This window comes from Oryzias latipes, chromosome 1 (assembly GCF_053564925.1).
Source record: "Oryzias latipes strain Hd-rR chromosome 1, Olatipes_Hd-rR_3.1".
Taxonomy (NCBI): domain Eukaryota; kingdom Metazoa; phylum Chordata; class Actinopteri; order Beloniformes; family Adrianichthyidae; genus Oryzias; species Oryzias latipes.
This window is the reverse complement of record NC_136237.1, coordinates 23530211-23551925: the sequence shown is the minus strand read 5'-3', so window position 1 is coordinate 23551925 and position 21715 is coordinate 23530211. Positions and strand designations below refer to the sequence as shown.

Genomic DNA, 21715 nt, shown 5'->3' with positions numbered 1-21715 from the left:
CAGAAATTAGTATTTTGTAGCCACAAATTAGCATTTGTGGTTACGAATAAGTAGTAGGAATAGTTGATACTAAAATACTAATTGTGTATCCACAAAATGCTAACAAAATAATCATTTGTACCCACATTTGTGCACACATACTGCTACCTTGTGCACACAAAATGCTAACAAAATGCTTACTTGCGCCCGCAAAATGCTAATTTTAGTGCAATAAATACTTCTTTGTGGCCACTAATTATTAACTTGAGGGAGCGATTTCCTTTATTTGTTATGCCCAGGGCTCTGCAAAAATGAATTTAGGACTTGCAAAAAAACATAAGCAAAAAAGGTAGTTATATTATACTGTAATTTATAAATCCGTCAAATTGTGAAAAACAGATTTTTACAAAGAATGAAAATAATGGTTTTGGAATATGTATTAAAAAAAATTCAAAAGATGCGATGAAAAGATTCGTTCCTCTCAGTCTCTTGGCCTGCTGCATTTTGAACCCTTTTAGAAATTGGATTTCCTTAGGAGTTTGCCCTCTACATTTGACCCTTTCCTTTGTGTGACATGTTGGGCCTTGAGCTGTGATAACCAGGCTAAAAACAATTTATAGCAGAGGCATTAATGTATATTAAAAAAACAGCTATGGCATTGTTTCTGATGGTTAGAGAAAAGTGTTGACTGGTTAGAGAGCTACTTAGGAATAAAAGTAACAAATCCATATTTTTTATTGCACAGTAGATTAATAAGCATTATCAAAAGGTTTTATTGCCATTTCAACGACACAACGCAACTGAAAGCATCATCAAGGAAAAGATGTGAAAGTCAGCACTGTTTGTTTTTTGGAATTTTAATAGAAAATCAAATGGTATAGATTAATCAATGCAAATATGTGTACCTGCAGTTTTCTTTTTTGCTTTTCCACCCACATGTTTAAAATAAACCGAGACGTTAAAAAACAAAAACAGCAGTCTTATAAATGCAGCGCCTCAAAACATACTCTAGCTGCACCAAATATAATAGGACATCAGCTTAATATATTTATGCAAATGTTTGAACACAAGTCATCCATCGTCATCATCACCACTTCCTTCTATGAACATCAGTACAGCTACCTTTTAAACAAAACACATGCGCTTTATTATTATTGCAGCTCTTAAAATTGCTTCTCTCTAACATTTATTTCTAGAAATGAAGTTTGGAAATACTCGTGTTTTGCCTCTATATGCTACCATGTTGATTTTCATACATCACACATTACTCTTTATGCTACAACGTTCCAGGGATCAATGTCCTGTTAATGTTTCTTGTGGCGCTGCAATTATGATGAGAGGAGGGCGAACGCTGTGACCTCGAGGAAAGGCAGGAGTCTGTCATTGGGTACCTCTGCGCCATGCTACTCCAGAACAGAGGAGGGAGGGGGGCGCACACAGCAGTTTGGTCTTCTGACATTTTGCAGCATTGACCTGAAAATGTTCTGTTGCCTCCTTTTGTTCTTTTTATCATGTCGCGGAGAATCAACGCCAGAAATTGACTTTCGTATGGATGTCTGCACTATCAGTTTCCTCTCTTGCTCTTTAATCTTGCACTGCAGGTGGCTCTGTATGGCAAAACCAAGGGATTCTGGATCCACTGAGGCACCATAGACCTCCCATGTCATGCCTTGTTCATCCCATACAACATCATGGACACCTTTTCCTTTTTCCTTCTCTGACTGATCCTCCTCATCAGTGTTTCCCTCTGGTTCTGTCTTCTCCTTCTTAGATTGTGCCGCCTTTAGCAGAGCCTTTTTCTTAGTTGGGTCTGACTTTGTTGCAGTGTTTCCTGCTGTTTTGGTAGGCGGGGCCTGCTCAGCCTTGGTTGTGACAGCAGCCTGAGAAAGCCCAACGTTGTTTCTGTCAGCAGATCCGGACTGTGAAGCCCTGGCTGTCCCTGTGGGAGCCCCTGATTTGACATTCAGAGCATCAGCAGAGGCCGTTCCCTCTGCAGATGCCTGAATACCTTTTTTAAAATTCAAGTCAATTTCTTCACCTTCCTTCTTGTGGTTGCTGTGTTCGATGTTGATTTGATAAACTGGCTGAATGTTGCACGGAGCCAGACCAGTCTCTTTGGGCTTGGCTCCGAGCTTGGAGTTAAGCTGGGGCAAGGTTTCTGAGCTGGAACTGTAAGTCTGGTCGGGGCACATCTCTGCCTCGATGGTGACTCTCTCTGAAGTGCGATTAGTGCTGGGTATGGACGTTGTGTAAATTTGGTGGAGACCTACGTTGTCAGCCTGATAGACCACAGCCAGGCTCTGCAGCTCCTCCCTGTGGACTGCACCACTGCTCAGCTTACGGGTCACAGCGAAGGACAGCAGACTGGGACTTGTGGACACCGCCTTGTTGGACACGTTTGCCACGGCCTGAACCTCCATATCATGATACTGCTTGACTGGTGATAGAGGGCAGGTCATGGTCGAAGCCTCTCTGTAGAGTTTGTTGTGTTCCTCCACACTGGTGACAGTTTGGCTGGTTGCCTCAGCCACCTGCCCACACTTCGGCGTGGTTTGTGTAGCCCGGGGTAGAGTGGACACATCTATCTGTGAAGAGACGAGCTGATGTTTATCTGAGGAGACTTGTGCTCCCTTTACCGGAGGGAAATTCCCTGCTGAATGTGCTGAACATGAAGTGTTGCTTGTAGACGTGGAGTCTTTGTTTTCACTGGTGCACAGAGGATTAGTGGACGTGTGAGGAGTTAAAGATTCAGACCCATGCAGGGGTGTTGGTTTTGCAAATGAGTCACTCTGAAAGTGAACAGGTTCTTCAGTTTTCTGTGGTGTAGCACTATCTGGAACTAAAATGCTCTTAAACTCTTGTTGGGGAGCAACAGCTGCATTGTTCAGTTCATTTTTTTCATTTGCGGAAACATTTTTTTCACTGGTCATTTGCACAGTGGCTTCAGCTGAAGATGTCCACTTCTCTTCCTTTGCCTTGCTTGGCTCTTTTCTTTGAAATCCATTGTTTTGCATGTCGACCTTTGAAGCTGATGTAACAACAGCTGACAACCCGGCCTTACAAACATCTTTTTCAGTGGCCGGGCTTAACATTTTCGTGTTAGCATTAGAATCCCCCTGGTTGCCTCCCGTCTCTCCTGCACATTGACCTGTCAGTGACAGGTTTAGCAAGTGCTGCTCTCCACCTGTCACAGATTTAGTTTGGTTCACATTGCCCAGCGCTGGTTTGTCACTTACAGAGCTGTCAACCATTTCAGTTCCCTGCGAAGCTGTTGCTTGGGGAATGGGGTTGGCAAGAACAGTTGTTTGACAGAGGTTATCCCGCTGTCCAGCAGGTGGGAGTGAGTCCTCTGGACAAACCTGAGAGAGTTTGAGATGGGCCTCATTTCCCCAGTTGGCATTAGACTCCTTATTTCCCAGAGAATCCACCGCAGCCAGCTGTGGCACTGTATGGATCGTCATTGTCCTTTTTGGGTTAGTTCCCATGTTGAAGTCTCCGTTTCCGTCTGTAAATACTGTTGTAGTGCAAAGATGGACACAGATGCGCTGTCTGCCTCTTTATGTAGCTCCCTGAGGGAAGTAAGTAGACATAGATGGTTTGTACACAAAATGTAAAAACCTTAAGCATTAAGAACCAAATACATATAAGCAGAAAAGGTTTATATGCAAATATGGCATGCAAATGGATGCTAAACATCCATTAATCAACCGAATGGAACAAGATTTTGCAAGATTTTAGAGTTTAAATCACCAATCAAATGACATATTGATACTTTTGTGGATATTGTTTATATGCAACTTTTAAACTAATCTTCCAGCCACTTTTTTTGCAAAATACAATTTTTATGTCACCGTCTTGGAAAATGGTTTATATTCTTACCGTTGAATGAACGCTGATTATGACAATGATTTTTACTTTTCTCAATTTTGTCTAGGAAAGAACACATTTGAGTGCACAGAGTCTGCATGGGTTTCTTGTACTAACGTGACTTTTTTTTTTACTGCAGAAATTCTCTGTTTAGCTTTTCCTTAAGTAATATGCTTAAAACTTCCACATGGCAGTACATCAGTCCAATGTACTTCACTCATCCCTAAAATTCCAATAATAAAGATTGGCTGACATTAAAAAAACAGCCCTTAAAATGAATAAAAAACAGCCAAAAATGTATTCAAGATTACACTATTCAAAATTGTTTTATATTTACATTTCTTTAAAAAACACACATTGTCTAATTTTTTTTAGACTGTATATTGATATTGGTCTCAGTTTTTTTTACCCTAACTCCCATAGTTTACATAATGTAATCTGTTTCCTTAAGTCTGTTTTAAAGAAAAAACAAAAACACATTAAGGCCAGAAAATCTTTGGCATTTTTAGTCTTACAGTTTAGTATATATTCGACCTGCAGTTCCTCATTTTTCCCTCTCGTTGGCATGATGAAGGACCTAATCCAGGTCTGTCTCCTGAGCCTGTGGGTGCATTATGGTCAATTCTGCAAGTCCTGTGCCATCATCACTCAGCTGACATCTGAAATGTCCTCAATTATAGTAAAGTTCCCTGAACGGTGAATACACCTGAAATAAACATCTTTGTAATCGAAAAGCAAGAGTTCAATGCGATTTCACCTTAATAACATCATCACATCGCTGTTCTCAAACTGTGACAGATTTGAAGCTTTAGTCTTTCACAAGTGCGATTTTTATTTGTAATTGATCAACACAAAACATTAAATTACTTTTGCTCTGCCTCCGTGCACAAGCCTGTTGTTTGTCCTAAAGAGTACATTGATGCAAAGCAACTACAACTGTCAGTGCTCCTCTCTCTGCTTTCTTCTTTCTGTTTCTGCAGCATTGGCAAGGAGAAAAGGGGGGCATCAGCAGTATGGAACATGCAAAATAAATAACAGGCTGCATGTAGGTGATGCACTCGACCTATCCAGGCCAATTCAGATCTGTGTCATACACTAGATCCTCTTAGATCCGATTCATTCCACAAATGCCACCGAATGTTCTGCTGATTTGACCTTGCAGACGAACTTAACGTTTAAGGAAACAGATCAACAGGACGACGGCGGTTTACCTTGATGTCCCGCGCCCTGGGAAGCCGTTTAAGCATCCGTGCCGGAGAGAGACGCCGAACCCCCCAAAAATAAAAAGGAAAAAAACAACCGTGCGTCGCTGACAAAAAGCCACGCCTTCCAGCGCAACAGAAGTCTTGGAGCGATCGATCCCGCGCAGCCTGGGTACCAAACCTACGCGCTCCGAGCGGCTGGCTGACCGTGCGCAATGAGTCACCGCTGACCGACTGGCTGAGTCTGCAGGGAGAGGCGCGCTTTGCTTGGTGCCATCCCAGGGTGAGCTGGTCCAGGCTGCTCAGTGCAGCAGATGGGTGGATGAATAAAAGAAGGAATGAGGATGGAGCCAGAGAGGAGCCGCAGGCATCACAGGAGGGTCACTTATACTTGAGATTGATGACTTTTATATCCTGGTGCTGCCAATGCCTGATGAGTGAAGCCATATTTTTTCCAGGATACAGGGTTTTCAGCTGTGTCTTTTCGAGGCCTAACTACTAAAATAAGGATTTAAAAAAATTCTAACAGAAATGTTTAATTTAAAAATGAGTTTTATGTTTATTCTTAGTCGGATTAACCTATAAGAGTTTCCCTATAAGGACTGCTTAAAACACTTTTCTAGAGAACAAAGTGGTGTAATGTATTTTCTAAATTGAATTCAGCAAAAATTCAAAGCAGATTTCATTTTGTTTACTATTTATTTACCTTGATTTTACTGGAAGGACATACAACAAAATAGCCTCCAACGTTATATTCTAATTTATGAGCATGGTGGTGGAGGAGTGATGATTAGGGGATGTTTTGCATTCAATGCATTAGCTTTAAAAATGACTGCACTTGCGATGAACTGAAGTCTTCATGAAACGTGCAAACAGGGTGGTGGCAGGACCTCCTACAAAACTCTGCTTGTCAATTCATGATAATGATCTTGTTAAAAAGTAATGAAGGCAGTCCAAAATGTCAGTCTGAGACGAGGTATACCTCCCAAGGACTTTAATGCTAAAATGGTACCTCACAGACCCATTTACCCATGCACACACATATTCACACACTGATGCCGAACACTGGTGCCAACCCATAACCACCAGGAGTAATTCAGGTTCAGTGTCTTGCTCAAGGACACTTTGACATATGGAGGGCAAGGGCAGAAAGCAAACCTGCAACCTACTAATCAAAATGAATTTATTACAAGGCTTGTGAACCTATAATCCAAAAACTGAAGATTAGTATTGAAAATTCATAAACCAGGGCCAAGGAGATGGTGTAGAGGGACAGAGTGACAAAGGCGGACTGAGAGCCAAACAGGTGTCAGATATGTGCACATTGGTGAAAATACCACAGATAAAGGGACAAAGGGGTCAGAAACGATATTACCATTGACTGCATATGAGAACTGGACTGAGTGAGTGTGACATCACCCATAGAAAATGATTTACTTCTGGCTACAAGAAAATTAAGTCAATTTAGTCACAATTCTTTTTCACGATACGGACGTCGCCATGTTGGAACCTGATGACATCAGTAAACAGTGATTGGTAAAAGTCTATCTGAGTCATCGTTTCCATAGCAAACACTCTCGCCAATCAGGAGTGAGATTGTTGGAAGGCCACATCCCTTCCTCGTGAAAGTGGGCTCGGGTGAAATTGTCAATCTAACATTTGGAACCTTCAACGTGAGACCAAATACTTTTATTGAAGCATCTGATTGGCCAGTTTATAGGTTGAATAACTTGCAATACAGAAAAATATAAGAAGAAAGGGGTTAGCAAGAACGTGTTTAGAAGGATATCAGAGCAAGAATGGTTCTGACAAATGTGACAGAAATATAGCTGTTTGTTTCTTTTGGTTTCTTAGAACCAGCAGGTACTTTCTGTTTGGGATATGGATGGGGAGGGGTCAGTTAGTCCAGTTATCATATGGTTATTACACATAAAATATAAAACATCAAAGTGAGCAGGTATTAGGCTTAATCTCGAGTTAACATTTGAAAAATCGGTCCATGACAAAAATTAAAGCTCATTTCACAAACAATCAATAACATTTTTACATTTAAATAGTTGTGTCAACGTGTGTCGTAGATGTTTGCTCTCAGATTTTACCTGATTAGGATGGAGTGATCTCATGATATCCATCATCTAAAGAGTTTTTACCTAATTTTAACTTTTGTACAGGTTTTCATTATGTGTAAAATTAATTCAAAGGGAGTTTTAATGATCATGGTGGAATTATCCCTTCAGTCAAATGTCTGCCTCAGGAATTCCACAGGTTTAATGTTACCTGAAGGACACGGCTTTGATTGAGCTCATTTTCATTGGGTGGGTCGTAGTGAAGGAGAGCGCTATCATTAGGATAGAAAAATGTATGGAACATAAAATGGTAGCTCAGAACATCCCAGGACTCCTTTTTAATGGCCCTAAAGGACATTTTTACCTAAAGCTATTGGAAAGAGGCAGTGAAATGAGACCTTCCCCTCTGCTGTTTGATGGATAAGAGACTTAGGGTACAAGTGGATGCCAACCATCAAGCATACGAACCTGACACAGCCACCTGGTCCCTTCACTGCAGGGGTCATTCAGGTTTCTTTCTTTACTCATAAATTTAAAAAAAAAAAGTTTCAGCTGAATGCTTCATTAAGAATTAAACAACAGTCCTGCTAGATTAACTTATAAAACAACCGTTGGGATCCATGGAGTTGGAAAATCTTAGTGACTTTTTTTTTCTGAGCTTGCCTGACTGTTAAACTGATAAAAAAGTGAATTTTGTTACCAGGATGTCTTACCCCATAATGAGGAAAAAGCTGTAACTCACTCATCTTGACTGAACCCAGTGCTATGTACAAAGTTAAGCTTTATCATCAAGCTACTTGAATGTTATTTTAGACCTTTAACTTCCTGTCGAGTCTAATGTATTACATGTTCAGCATGGACAAATGTATGCATAAAATATTGTAAGATAGAGGTTGGAATTTATATAATTTTTCTTCCAGTTATTCCTTTTTCAAGTTCTTTATCACTTTCTGTTTATCATGTTTATCCTGATATTTAGCTGTTTAATTTTGTGTTTGAAAATAGAAGAAAATCAAATTCAAGTGGTTGAGTAGTATTTTTAAAAACATTTCTTGTGTATATTTCTTAGCCGAGGCACTAAAAATTAAAAAAACATAGTTTTATAATTCTTTTTTTTTTAAGTCCCTTGATGCCTGCATTTATTTCCAGCTATTAGAAAAATCACTTGTGTTTTTGTTTTCAAGTTGATGCTAAATTAAGGTAAGTTTGGAGCAGTTTGATTTCCATCAACAGGCATCAAAGGGATAAGGGATAAAATGGATCTGCCTTTTTGTATTTAACTGAACCATAACATTAGTTTGGTGTTACTGACACAAAATGTATGAAATACAATTTCAAATATTTTAGAACTTTTCTTGCAAAAATGTTTTTTCAATTTTTTCTCAATTGTTGCCTAGTGAGAGCTCTCATCCGATAATAGTGATATTTTTGCAAAGCAAATTTCTAAACACTTAGAGCTCACTGGTGTCCCCTAACTTATCTACAACCAGTCTCGGCCTAGTTTCCATGAAACAGAAAGTGGGTTATTATTATTATTATGGCAAAGACTATACTTTTTTCAGTTTTTCTCAATGAGCAGCAACAGTTTATTGTGTCATTTTCTCTAAGGCTGTACTTGTCTTGTGTGGAAATACCTCAACAGAACATTTGGAATGTATGGTGACAATAGTGACAATTAGACAATGGTGACAATGCTGGATTATCACCATTGTCATAATTTTTTTGTGTTCCAAACAATTGTAAACAGCTTTCTAGCCCATCCTTGGCAAATCTTTCAAACTAGTCTTGAGCGGTACCTCAAAAGGATTTTTGTTTTTATATGACTGTCCAACAGGGTCCTTCTCGAAATAGAGTAGTTGTTCTGGATACAGCCTAACCCCAGTGAGACTTATTAGGACAGATATTGGACTGTGACTTAATGAACTCATGTTTATCCTTGGTAAGCACAAGCAGTTCAGAACTGTCTGCGTACATTATTGACCTGATAACATCTTAATGTTTTGGCTGGAGAGCAGCCAAAATGAGTGTTTTCGTGTGTTTTTTGTCACCATAATAAATACAAATTTGGTATAAACTAGGTAGAAAATAAATTGAAGTCTGAGCTTTTGATAATTATCTACCACGAGCTTATCTTTATAGATACTCCATTAATATATCTTCTTATAATATAATATAATATAATATAATATAATATAATATAATATAATATAATATAATATAATATAATATAATATAATATAATATAATATAATATAATATAATATAATATAAAATGATGACCCTTCAATACCTTTAGGGGGCGCTAAAATCTCTCAAATGAAATGTTACGTTCAGGTGTATTATGCGTTTTACATTTACACTGGAAAAAAACTAAGTTGATTGAAGTTTGTAAAAATAGCAATTATTATTTCTATGTTTTTTCAAGAGTCACCTTTTTTGGTTATGAGTTATTTTTAAAAATCAACTTCACTCTAATATACATTTATTTGTACAGTTTTTTGTGTGCGTGGTACTTTGTGGCTTTGTGCCTCGTCGGAACCTAAACGCATCGGAACAGAATCTGTTGTCAAGAGAAACGTTGCTAACCTTCCACCACGGGGTAACTTCAAAGTGGAGGTAAGGTTACTTAGGTTCCCATCATTTCCCAGCGATGGCAGGTTTGGCGAGCCGTGGCTGCTTATTCACAATTGATACAATAAAAACAATATGCTTGTCGATCCTAAACCTAAGATTTTCGCTAGCTAACAGTTTGGAAAGACAACCTGTTGTGACCTGTCATGCTGAGTTATGGTAGTTTAATTTTGCTCATATTACCAAGACATTGGCTGCCAACATTTGCAATCACTGCTCCTAAGCAGCTGCTTAACTAGGACTTGTGACTAAAATGAGCGTCCACGTTTACTTGTAGTTAGCATTAGCACCGGCTAAACTCCCATTCGATGCACTTTGTTTTGTGTCTATAGCACCTATCCCAGTCTTACTAGTATATTATAGATGAAATGCTTTATGTTTGGTGTTTCTCTGTGCTTAAGAGCTCAGAATAGCAGTAAAATGTTGTTGTTGCTTGACATGATGTGTCTGCTCAGCCTAATGGCATTTGGTGGCCGAAGACACGGATCGAGGCGGCGGCCGCATGATGATTTGGCCCACTTCTTCAGTGAGGAAGTTTTCTTTTAAACCGATAAATCATTTTTATATCACCTACGGAAAGAGAGAAAGGACAAAGTGATATGATTCGGAAAATTCTTAAGTGAATGTATGCATGCTTTTCTTTTCAAATATATATATATATATATATATATATATATATATATATATATATATATATATATATATATATATATATATATATATATATATATATATATATATATATATATATATATATATAGACACACTACCGGTAATAGGTCAGGGATTTAGTCCTGTGGTAATTTATATCAATTTTGATTAATAGCTGACTCGTAGTGACTCATAAAATACATTTTTACAAAATATAAAAAAAATAATGAAAAATCAAGCGTTAATGTTTAATTTGGGATCAACAGAAACATGATCCTGATGAAGTATAAGTTAACATTTAAGTTTCAAAACCTTTTGTGAGAATTACTTAAGGGATTTCTATGATGTCTGTGTCTGTGGATGAGGCAGCTTTGCTCTGATTGTGTCAGGTTTGAGAAGAGTCTTTTCTAGATGACTCGTTTCAGCCCCTTCCATGGATTTCATTAAAATTCAAATAAAGCCTCTCAGAATCAAATCAACTTTATTCGCATAGCACATTTCTTTCTAGGCTGCATCTCAAAGTGCTTGATTAGAACTAGTCTAAAATTAAATTTATGCGCACAGACAACTCAATAGTAGTAAAATAAGCATTTAAAAAAGGAGACACCCATTGTCCTGTCAGACTTCAGGAGTTACTAGAGTTTAAAATAGGTGAAAGTAAATTAATACAAAAAAGATATATTTTTTTAAGAATTAAAAGCAATCATAGCATTAATTAAATTAAGCCATTAAATATTAGATTAAAACAAGAGGAAAATTCATATGTAATGATAATAAAGCTAATATATAGCAACAAAAAAAAGCTAAAAGCATCAACTTGTTTTTTTTTAAACTGGACTCAAAAAATACTTAAATGTAAATGTAACAAATAAGTGATTCAACAAAATGACCGGTTGAAAATTGAGTTTTAAAAAAAAAAAAAATGCCCATAGTAGATGAAGTTCTCACATCCTCAAGAAAACCCAAAACCAACAAGACATTTATGCACTAAGATTTAATCCTAGAGCTGACAGGGAGTCAGTGCAGATACATCCTAACTGATGTTCTAAAGTTCACATCAGATTAGTTCAGTGTTTTGCTCCTATATTCATTCTTTGTTGTTTTTTTTTACTGTGTTTTTTTTTTGTCATTATCCTGTTGGAAGCCCTTTAAAAAGATAAGATGAGATAAATGTTATCAATTCACAAAGGAAGTTTTGTGCATATCAACTCTTTCAGCACACAATCCTGACTTTCCTACAATAAATATAATCAATTCCAATAAACAAAAAGTTCAAATCAATAAAGACGGAGAATACATTCAATAATAATAAAAAAAGTTGTCAGTTTTTTTCCCCTTTTTTTCCCTTTATATTTCTATTTTAATCTCCCAGAAATTTCGGATGGGGGACAAAAGGTTTTCTTAGTCTGTCCGTGGCCTGCTGCTGAATGTGGCCCCTTGAGTAAATGCTGATTAAAGAGGGAACGTCGGGTTTTCTGCCCTGCATGGTTTATTGTTTTACTGAACCTGTCAGTGTTGCCTTTGTTTTGGTTCTGCTCCTCAAGGAGACCACAGCATCCGCAGCAGCATTCCGCAAATGTTGTGTGCAATTGTGTTGGCCTCCCTGAGAAAGTGAGGCCCCTTCCTGCAGAAGCAACACCAGGCTTTCTGGCTCTGTGCACTAATGTTACTCCAGAATACCTCAAAAATCTTGAAAGTGTCATCGTAGCCTGCTTAGATTCAAGACCAAACTGTCTGTGTTTGGCATGAATGTTAGACATCTACCTCACTTTATTATTTTATGTTCCTGTCCGATCCAGGCCAAACTCTTTGTCAAATCTGTCTTCTTCTTCTAACCTTATTCCTGTTTTCTTTTCTTTTGTTTTTTACATTTCTGCATAAACTAAAATCAAAACAACGAAGTGAGAGGTCAAATCTTTAGCAGTTGATTGCAAATCAAAGGCTACAGATTTCTGTGTCTTGCTGTTAATGAATGTTCAAACAAAAAAAGGATTTGTAGTAAAATAGAAGCACATTGGTTTGTCTGATTGGGACATAAAGTTACTTCAATGTGCTGATAGGTTTTTCTTTTTCTTTGAATTTTTCTTTTTGTCGTGCAGATGTTTGGCTACATCTGGCAGTATGTCTACACCTTTTACCTGAGGTACTGGTTGAAGTGGCTCATCAGGCAGGTGACGGGGACCTGCGAACTGCAGAGAATATGCTCCGGCTACAAAGCAGGCGCCTTACGGACCGCAAAAGCTGGTAAGCTTCATCTTTTTACCCTTTTCCTGCTGCGTGTTATCACCTTTTTATACTAATTTTTTGTCTTTGTATCTTCTTCTAGAATACTCTCTGCAGTCATCAAAGAACAAGGTAGAAATAAACATTCATGATGAAGCCCAATAGACTGCAGCTGCTGCTTTTGTAATACTTATCAGAGTATTCACAAGTTTAATGCTACTGATAGCCCCGGAGCAATACACCTTTTTGTCATTTAAATTCATCATTTTTTTAATTCTCTTAAATTATTTTAAAACATAAAACCAAAAACACAAACGTTTAGGGTCATTTAGAATAATTTAGTACTTATAGATGTACATTGTCATGCTTACAGATAATAGAACCATGGATGATAATCTGTCTGCAGTAAAAAAGAAAAAAACTGGATTAAATTGAACTATGCTAGTCTACAGCCATATTAAAGTGGCACTGCTTTCTTGCAGAGCTCCTCATTATCTTTAGGGCTGTTGAGTGTGTAAAATGTCGGAACATGATATCCGAGTTCAATCACTTCTTATCTTTCTCTAAACTTGCCAAGTGAACATGAATTGATCCCACACGCAATTGAAATGTAGCTCTGTAAGCACTTTCCAATCAACTGGGTTCGGTCCGAAGTACTGCCTCATCATTTCCTGTCCAGGAGATTATCATATTTTTCTATAGATACAGGTAATCAAACCAGCCTTTATGTCTGTTTGATTTTTTTTTTTTTCAATTCTTCTTTGTCTTTAGGTGTTAAGAGGAGCTTTGGAAGCTAAAAAAAGTAATTTGGAGCAATGTGTGGACCAAATAATGAAAGAGAAGAACGTTAAGCTGCAAAAAGATCCGCTGTAAGGTCACCTCTGTTATTCTGGATGCAGTGGCAATGAAATGCTCCCAACTTGATGGTTTTGCTCCGTGGATGACCTCAATGTCTTGTGACTGTTTTTAGGTTTAAGGGAAATCTGCAGATATGTTTGCTCCAGATAACGGGCTACAGAAGCTTGTATGTGTCGGTGGAAGACTTGAGGAAGGAACCCTTTAGCTCAGAGAACCCCGAGCATGAGACCATGCTTCTAAAGGTTCGCATACCTGCTTCTGCGTCCAAACAGCAATAATGTTACAGGTGTATCAGCAAAAAATGCAGCAGCTGATAAAATATTCAAATTTTTATATTATTTTTTGTTCTCCAGCTATGGGATCTGTTGATGCCAAGCGTCAAACTGGAATCTAGAGTAACCAAGCAGTGGGGAGACATTGGTTTCCAGGGCGATGACCCTAAGACTGACTTCAGAGGAATGGGTTTACTGGGTCTGATCAACCTTGTGTGAGTTTTTCTTTACATGTTCAAAGTGATTTAAGGTTAAGTTTGTGTTTTATTAATTTCAAATGAACAGCATTCACTTTGAAATGTAACATTTTAGAGAAAACCTCCTTGCTGTCTGGGAAAATTGCATGTTTTGGCATCTAATAACTTAAATTTGACCGTTGTTTTAAATTAATAGCTAAAGGGAAACCTAGACTCACCTTAATGCCGCGGCAAAGTTACTTTACAACAAAGGCTTACATTATCAGGGCGAGATGAGAAGATCGGAGAGTCTGCCCAATCCTGAACTTCAAGCTCTACCACCCCGCCTGTTTTCCAGTTCTCCCTACACATCTGTGTGTTCAAGTCAATCCGAAGGAGGAAACACCTGAGTCAGCTAATCAGCAGCAAGGAGGGAGAGATGGAACACAAGCAGGGAGGTTGATCATGAGGACCAGGGTTGGGGAGTTCTGGTCTTGATCTTTGACAAAAGTAGTAACAAGTAAATCCACCAGTTCTCAATCTGTAAATGTGAATGTTTAAAGACCCACTCCGATCATCTTTTGATCTATTGTAAAAGGGTTCCCAGTGGTCTTTTAATTATGATCATGACGTTTTTAGCCCAAATTTAAAAATTGAAAAAAAAAAAAGCTGTTGATTTCTGAGACATCATTTGTGCAGAGCAGCAATAGTTCATTAGAAATTTGCCTCAGAGTTGTGGAGCAACCCTGTTCCCTTCCCCTCCCTGTTGCTGAGAGCTCCCTGTTCATGTGTTCTGTCATTACCGGCTAGCAAATGTGGTGAGCAATATTGGAGCTTGTGCCCTAGCAAGCACATTTCCTACGTCACAAATACAAATCCTTTTCAAAAACTGTATTTTTTTGGTCTGCTCCTGATTCACAACAATTTGAATAAGGAAATACTCAGAAATGCAATTTTAAGAACATGTTAAAGATACAAAAACACAATTTTCAATGGAGGGAGCCATAAGAGTGTATTACGAGCCTGCAGGTAAAAAAAAATGTTACTGATAAATAATTCACAAAACTTTGGTTGTTTTAATACAATTATAATTTAGATAACATTGTGGTATATTTTATGAACCAAATCAACAGATTATTGAACATTTTACCCCTAAATAATGAATTTAATCTCCTTACAAATGACCTTTTCATTTCAGTTTTGCTCCAATAGATGGAACATTCTAAAATTCATTTGGACCAGCTGAGTGAAGGTGCATATGGAGTACAAAATGGCCTGGCTTTGATTATACTATAAAAATGACTATATTCAAACTCTTTTTTTTTATTTTGCTATAAAAATTATAGTAAAAGCATCAGACATGTTCACAAGTCTTAAACAAATTTGGTAAAGACCCACTACAATGAAAATGTTTTTGTGGCATTTTTCTGATGATGGGTGCATATACATGTATATACCAAATACGTATAAAGAAAAGTAGGAATAAAATAGCGTTTCTTTTTCTAAAAAATCGTGAATCAGGAACAGATGAAAAAGATAGCTTATTTGTGATATAGAAAGTACTCTAGGGGGGTCACAAGCTCCCTGCTTCGTGTTAACCACATGTCAAACTCCAGGCCTCATGGGCCGATGTCCTACATTTTACCCAACTAACCTGCTATTGTAGGTCTTTAATGGCAAAACGCCCCTGATCTTGGTAATCAACTGCACAGAAGGAAGGCAGGGTTTCTGAAAAACCAGCAGGAGTTCAGCCCTCGAAGCCTACAGTCTGACACCCCTGGCTGCAAACAGAGAGCCCTCAGCAATGGGGAGGGGAAAGGGGGCGGGGTTGATCTGCGCCAACAGTTAACTGAGAGGCAAATTTTTTGATTAACTACTGCTGCTCTGCAGAAAGTATGCCCTAGAAAACAGTCTTTTTTTTTATTTTAGCTAAAAACGGCACGATCGTAATAAAAGGACCACTAGCAGCGATTTTAGAATAGATCAAAGTTAGATCAGAGTTAGCATTTAACCACCTTTCAGTACTTAGATGACTAATGTTATCTCCTTCAGAGCCATGTTGCTCTATTAAGGGATTTTAAAATCTTTCTTCCAGGTTTTTCAGTGAAAATTACACAAAGGAAGCTCGTCAGGCTTTGTCCCATGCAAATCATCCCAAGTTAGGGTAAGTGAAATTTAAACCCACATGTTTCAATCCTTCCCAGCCCCCATTTTTATTCATCTGGTGTTTGGGTTTCAGGTATTCCTATGCCATAGTGGGGATAAACCTGACAGAGATGGCCTACAGCCTTCTGAAGAGCGGTGCTTTGAAGCCACATTTCTACAACACAGTGCAGGGCCCGCCGGAGCTCAGACACTTCCATCAGCTCTACTGTGAGTCATGAAATCCCACCACTTCTCTGCTCTCTCTGCTCTTACTCTCTAAATATGTACGTTTTTGTCTTTTTCGTCTCAGGTTTTTTGGCGTACGAGTTCGATAAATTCTGGGTGGCGGAAGAACCTGAGAGCATCATGCATTTCAACCAGTACAGGGAGAAGTTTCACGACTCAGTCAAGGCTCATCTACAAGAGCCGGACGTGGATCTGACACTGGCTGTCAGTTCACATTAGCACGTTGGACCTTCTTCTCCCCTGTCAGGGTTTTTTTTTTTTATTTGCTTAGAAGGAAGCGTTCTAATGTTCATGGGGAGATTGAGATGTGGAAACAAACGAAAACTGCCCTTGTTCAAACAAACAAGTCCCCTTTTTCCTGGGATAAAGTTTCCCATTTTACACGTGGAGTTCTTTTTTTTTTTTTTTTACAGTGCTTGTGAACGTTGTACCTTAAAAATGACCATTCCAGTGGTTCGTTGGTTAAATTAGAAGCTGGTGGTTAATTATTCCTTAACTTCTAAGCACTTTTAGTGATCAAAGTTTTCCATTGTGACAGAAATGTTGTTGTCCTGCTCAGGTACTACAGATTTATGTTTGGAACTCACTATTGAAGCGTTCCTGCTTCTTTGTGGTGCTCCCCTTTGTTTTTGAAAGTTGTCTGTACTTTAATATTTCCCTAATATGTGTTGAAGTAATGTGAAAATGTTTGTTTTCAAGAATGGTGTCTGTGTTGAAAGAAGAAAATGTTCTGGTTTGGATTTACTTTCGAGGAATGTTTATATTTACACACCGTTCTTGTCAAAGTGAAATTAAAAATGAAAACAAGAAATTCTGTTTCGTGTGTCAAAGAAAGAAATCAAGAAATTAGCCCAGCATCTGTAAAACAAGTCAAATATATTTAGGATTTATAGAAAGCTGTTTTAACATTTTGTTAAAAAGCAATAGAATGTGCACTGGTTTTCACTTCATGGAATGTATAACTGGCAGATTTCACTTGATGTGCTGGCTCTAAAGTGCAAACGTGTGTCCAGAGGGCGTCCAGAGGGCAGATGAAGGTTGAAAATGGAAGCGAAGGGGGAGGGTCTTAGTTTACCACCTCAATCCTTTGTCTTGAGACCATCATGGCGCGCTTTATTTGCTCAAATGTCACAAACATCACAACGTTCCACGATCCCAACCTCAGAAATGAAGGTACAAACCTAAAAGGACAAAATAATGTGTGACGTCAGGATGCGGAGCGTGAGAAAACCCAAAATGTGACATTTGGATGAGCTTACCCCTTGTAAAAAGCTGTTGGTCCCTCTTTGGTCAACATGGTCCATGCGCAGTTTATGGCACTCCTGTACTGTCCTGGAGGAGAGTTCATGTATCGCGTTTTCACCACATCTACTGGCGAAGCGATCACCGTGGTAACAAAGCCAGCACCGAACGCAGACACAAAGTGGCACGGCAGGTTGTCTATGGGGAGAGTTCAAACCAACGTCAAACACAATCTTTGGAGTGGAGTTTGATGAATTACAACACAATAATAGGCTGCACGGTGGCGCAGTGGTTAGCGCTCTTGCCTCACAGCAAGAAAGCCCTCGGTTCAAGTCCCGGCTGGGGGACATGAAAAACACAATATCAATGGGGGACCTTTCTGTGTGGAGTTTGCATGTTCTCCCCGTGCATGCGTGGGTTTTCTCCGGGATCTCCGGCTTCCTCCCATAGGTGTGAGAGTGAATGGATGTGTGATTGAGGATATTCCACCCTGCGACAGACTGGCGACCAGTCCAGGGCATCCCTTGCCTACGCCCAAGTGGCCGGGATAGGCTCCGGCAACCCCGTGACCCCGAAAGGGAAAAATGGTCAAGAAGATGAATCACAACACAATAATAATTTCCAGAAAAAAATCAAGCCTCAGTGATGTGTGTCAGCTGTAAGGAAGTTAAAAAATGTGGAAAGCAGAGACCAATCAGCTCCAGGTTGGCATTTGGTTTGCAGTCTTTAACCCCAAAAGCAAATTTTGCTTCCCTTTCTCATAGTGCATAACTTACAAAACAAACAAACAAAGTAACTCATTCTGACCTGACAGCAGCTGGTGTCTGAGGATGGCCTCCTTGATCAGGTCATATGTGACCAGCTCCGTGCAGTTGACCAGTGCATTTCTCGTGATGTTGGGTAGCGTTCCTAGAAGACAGACGTGCTGGTGACAAAAGGATTTTTGGGTTGCGTTCTGTTCCGATGCTCAAGACAGAAGTAGCACCTTTCCAGAGGCCACGCATGCCCTCGTTCTGGAAGATCTGCCTGTAGGCCTGCATCGTGCCGCTGTATCGGCGGGCCACACCGTTCAGGTTCATCTGGGCCTGGAATCGAACCTTGACTACATCTGTGGGTTGTGCAAAGGACACTGCCATGGCGCCTGTTGTGCAGCCGGCCAATATCCGGATCAAAACATTTGGATCTGGAGCATAGCACAAGACAAAAGGTGCTTTTTAATGATAGATTAAAATGCAAAACTTTCTTATTACATTCAGAAACTCACGTTCATTTCTAGAAGGTTTCAATGACATATTCAAAATAAAATATTTTTTTAGGCATTCAGATAAAAGGGGAGCTTTCCATCATGTCAGGTAGATTGAAAATTCAAGCATGCTTATCTGAACTGAACATTACAGACACAGATTGTAAAAGCCTGACAGCCATATCTCTTTCCAGACATAGCTATCTTAGGCTGGCATGCTTTTTCCCTTCATTTTATGTATACTTTACATTAGGAGCAACTACTTACTGTCTTTTCCACCTGTGTAGAAGTTTTTGACGTTGTCATAGAGACCGATTCTGATGGAGGCGAAGCAGACCTGTCTTTGTAAGCCGGCCACCAGCCCGTTGTACAACGACCTGGGCCCCTCTGTTCGGATCATGGTGCTGATGGTCCCAAACACCCCCCTGTAGCGAATGCCTTCCACTGCTTTCTTCTCACCCTGAATCTGGGGTCACCCATGACATGCAAGGTTAGAACCAAACATCCCGCTGCACATGCAGAGACAACATCCCCGTAAAAGAGAATCAATCAGATACCTGTAACCTGACTTTGGCTGTGTCCAAAGGAAATGTGACGATGTCTGCCACACAAGCTGCCGCCCCAGCGCTCACCATCTTCACCCCCAAAGGTGGAGGAACATCTGAGGGTTTAAATCCGACCATGTTTCCTTCTACTGTTTGGACACAGAACCAAAGTGTTGTTAGATTTTCTTTTTATAAACTGAGACTCTAAAATCACAATTTTTATTTGATTTCCAAAGTGATCCAATTAAGACATCAAATAGACTTACATTGTTTTAGCTTTAATTTAGTGGTCCTTTTGCTCTTCAGTTGTTAGTTTCAGAGGAAGGTGGAATTAGCCAGATTATAATCCATGAAGGTTCCCAGTGCACTGAAGGGACAGAAGCATGATTTGCCCTGTATTTATATAATCTTTTTGTTATGACACCTAGAAAGAGGCGTTGCTGTGTGTGCTGTACGCCTTCTGTACGCCTTGGCCAAATCAAAGTCCATTGACTGTCAGATAGTTCATAGACAATTTAGTTTACAGCGCAGGCACTGCTGAGGAAAACATGTTATTGATTTTTTTTTTCCTTTCTGAGAAAGTATTATCTCACATCCAAAATAAGTCATACTTTCAATGTTTACCACAGTAAATTTTAAATTATTTGTTGCTAAAAAAGCATTAAGATTGAATAAAATATATAAACAGTTTTGATTTATTTATCTTTCATAAAATTAGCAGATTTGGTTTACTACAGTAAGCAAATCTTCTGTCCCGATCATCAGTGATAACAGAGTATTATCAGGTTGTTTCACTGGAGGCTTGTCCATGCTCTCAGCCAATGAGAACACAGGTGTGTGAACAACTGGGTTTGCAGGAGAACATCACTGCAAATCAAAGTTTTTTTAAATGAAAAGTCTTTTCACAGCATATATGCTGAGTTGTTAGTAAAACACAGCCCAAACTTCCTATTTGTAAAAGATGCAACATTCTTCCCTTTTTCTTTTTCTGCGAAAGCAAACCAGAGGGGCGAACAGAGGTGGGACGGCTGTGACGTAAACTGGTGGCTGAAGTTCACTGTAAAGAAGATAAGAGCTCTGTAATCCATCTTGTTTGGCATCCCAGCATTTTGGCAGCAGCTGAGCTGCAACCTTGGAACCTGTTCAGACTGAAACTTGTGGAAAAAGCAAATCAGTGGATTGAGTATTAAAAAACGTTGCAAGCAGACTTTCCAGTATAGCAGCTTTTTACAACATCCTCCTGATTTTGACCAACATAATGGAAAAGTGTGTCAAAGTTCACAGAAATGTTTTATATTTAATTCACCCTCACCCTCAATTCACTGTCATTTTTGGATTTATTTGAAACAATTTCCCCTGCATGATTCAATGCAAACTATAAAACCGCCTTGTAAAGCCTATTTCTTTAAATCATCAATCCAACTGAATGTTACAAAGCTAACCGTGTAGAAATAAGAGTTTAAATGTAAACAGCAACGACCTATTTGAGATGTCAGCTTCTAAGGAAGCTGCATGAGCTGTGATTGGCTGCCTTCTGCCACTTCCCCAGTTAGATGATAGCAAAAATGTTTACTATATCATTTAATAATGTAGAACATTTTCACTTTTCATTTTATTCCAGCCAGCTGGAATGATTTCTGCTGGGTCTTTTCTTCTTGAGGGCTATTTTTTTTTCATTTACTTTTAGGATTATCTTAATGTGGTATCTATTTATTCATTGATTTTTTTTTTCTCCAAATTTCTGTTTATTTTAAATATTAAAGTATTTTTACTGGGTCTGATACCGAGTAAAATATAAACAGATTTCTTGGGAAAAAAGAACAGTTTTTAAAATTATAAGAAGTCCCAGGCCAGCAAAGATATGGAAACGCATTGGGTCCCCCCCCAGGAGTGCTAGAGGAAGTGGCCAGAGAGAGGGAAGTCTGGGCATCTTTGCTTAGACTGCTGTCCTCGTGACCTAGAAGAACATGGATGGATGGTTGGAAGTATTTAACTGCTTTATACATTGTATTTTTGTTATTGTATGCATAGTAACAAATCAGTATGGATCAATCTTTAGAAATGAAATTCTGCAAGAGTGAGTCTCCTTAAAAGTTCATAAACATAATTGTAAGCGTACTGGTTTAATGACCACTAGGTTAGAAAAAGATACTGGTTTCAATCCCAACTGGAAGCTGTCTGTGTGGGCTCCATCCAGCTTTTTATCAGTTCAAAAGTATTTACTTTAGGTCAGCTGGTGATTCCAGATCGATTTTGAAGAGCCCGTCTGCTTTTTCGTCTCTGTAGTGAATTGACAAACCGTCTCGGTTGTACTCTGACTTAGACAGCGATATGAATCAAACTTAACAGGAATCTTCAATAAACATCAC

General features: G+C 38.9%; 3 protein-coding genes across 4 annotated transcripts; 1 reads left to right on the top strand and 2 right to left on the bottom strand.

Annotated features, from left to right (window-relative positions):
* Positions 1-820: 820 nt before the first annotated feature.
* Positions 821-5284, bottom strand: LOC144994342 (uncharacterized). Its single transcript, XM_078951918.1, has 2 exons — positions 5058-5284; positions 821-3548 (listed from the first exon to the last, which is right to left on the bottom strand). The coding sequence occupies exon 2, from the start codon at positions 3462-3464 to the stop codon at positions 1383-1385; it is 2082 nt and encodes a 693-aa protein (XP_078808044.1). The 5' UTR covers positions 3465-3548; positions 5058-5284; the 3' UTR covers positions 821-1382.
* A 4316-nt stretch (positions 5285-9600) lies between these two features.
* On the top strand, positions 9601-17127 carry LOC101172878 (ELMO/CED-12 domain containing 2). Of its 2 annotated transcripts, none has more exons than XM_023957498.2 (9): positions 9601-9730; positions 12496-12640; positions 12723-12751; positions 13391-13488; positions 13590-13719; positions 13831-13964; positions 16021-16089; positions 16165-16298; positions 16381-17127. In XM_023957498.2, the coding sequence occupies exons 2-9, from the start codon at positions 12496-12498 to the stop codon at positions 16533-16535; spliced, it is 894 nt and encodes a 297-aa protein (XP_023813266.1). In that variant the 5' UTR covers positions 9601-9730; the 3' UTR covers positions 16536-17127. The 2 variants fall into 2 exon arrangements, with proteins under 2 accessions (XP_023813266.1, XP_023813265.1); XM_023957497.2 differs by lacking the exon at positions 9601-9730 and adding an exon at positions 10149-10271.
* Positions 17128-17173: 46 nt separating this feature from the next.
* On the bottom strand, positions 17174-19744 carry LOC144994343 (dicarboxylate carrier UCP2-like). The gene is made up of 7 exons (XM_078951921.1): positions 19613-19744; positions 19359-19495; positions 19069-19267; positions 18544-18741; positions 18366-18467; positions 17576-17756; positions 17174-17497 (listed from the first exon to the last, which is right to left on the bottom strand). Exons 2-7 carry the CDS (start codon positions 19482-19484, stop codon positions 17383-17385), a joined length of 921 nt encoding a protein of 306 aa, XP_078808047.1. The 5' UTR covers positions 19485-19495; positions 19613-19744; the 3' UTR covers positions 17174-17382.
* Between the last annotated feature and the right edge of the window lie 1971 nt (positions 19745-21715).

Coding starts and splice junctions, on each gene's coding strand:
- LOC144994342 (XM_078951918.1), bottom strand. CDS start 3,464: ATGGGAACTAACCCAAAAAGGACAATGACGATCCATACAGTGCCACAG.
- LOC101172878 (XM_023957497.2), top strand. CDS start 10,248: ATGATGATTTGGCCCACTTCTTCA. Junction 12,641..12,722: donor CTTACGGACCGCAAAAGCTG/GTAAGCTTCATC, acceptor ATCTTCTTCTAG/AATACTCTCTGCAGTCATCA. Junction 16,090..16,164: donor GCAAATCATCCCAAGTTAGG/GTAAGTGAAATT, acceptor TTTGGGTTTCAG/GTATTCCTATGCCATAGTGG.
- LOC144994343 (XM_078951921.1), bottom strand. CDS start 19,484: ATGGTCGGATTTAAACCCTCAGATGTTCCTCCACCTTTGGGGGTGAAG. Junction 19,268..19,358: donor CAGCCAAAGTCAGGTTACAG/GTATCTGATTGA, acceptor GGGTGACCCCAG/ATTCAGGGTGAGAAGAAAGC. Junction 18,468..18,543: donor CATGCGTGGCCTCTGGAAAG/GTGCTACTTCTG, acceptor TCTGTCTTCTAG/GAACGCTACCCAACATCACG.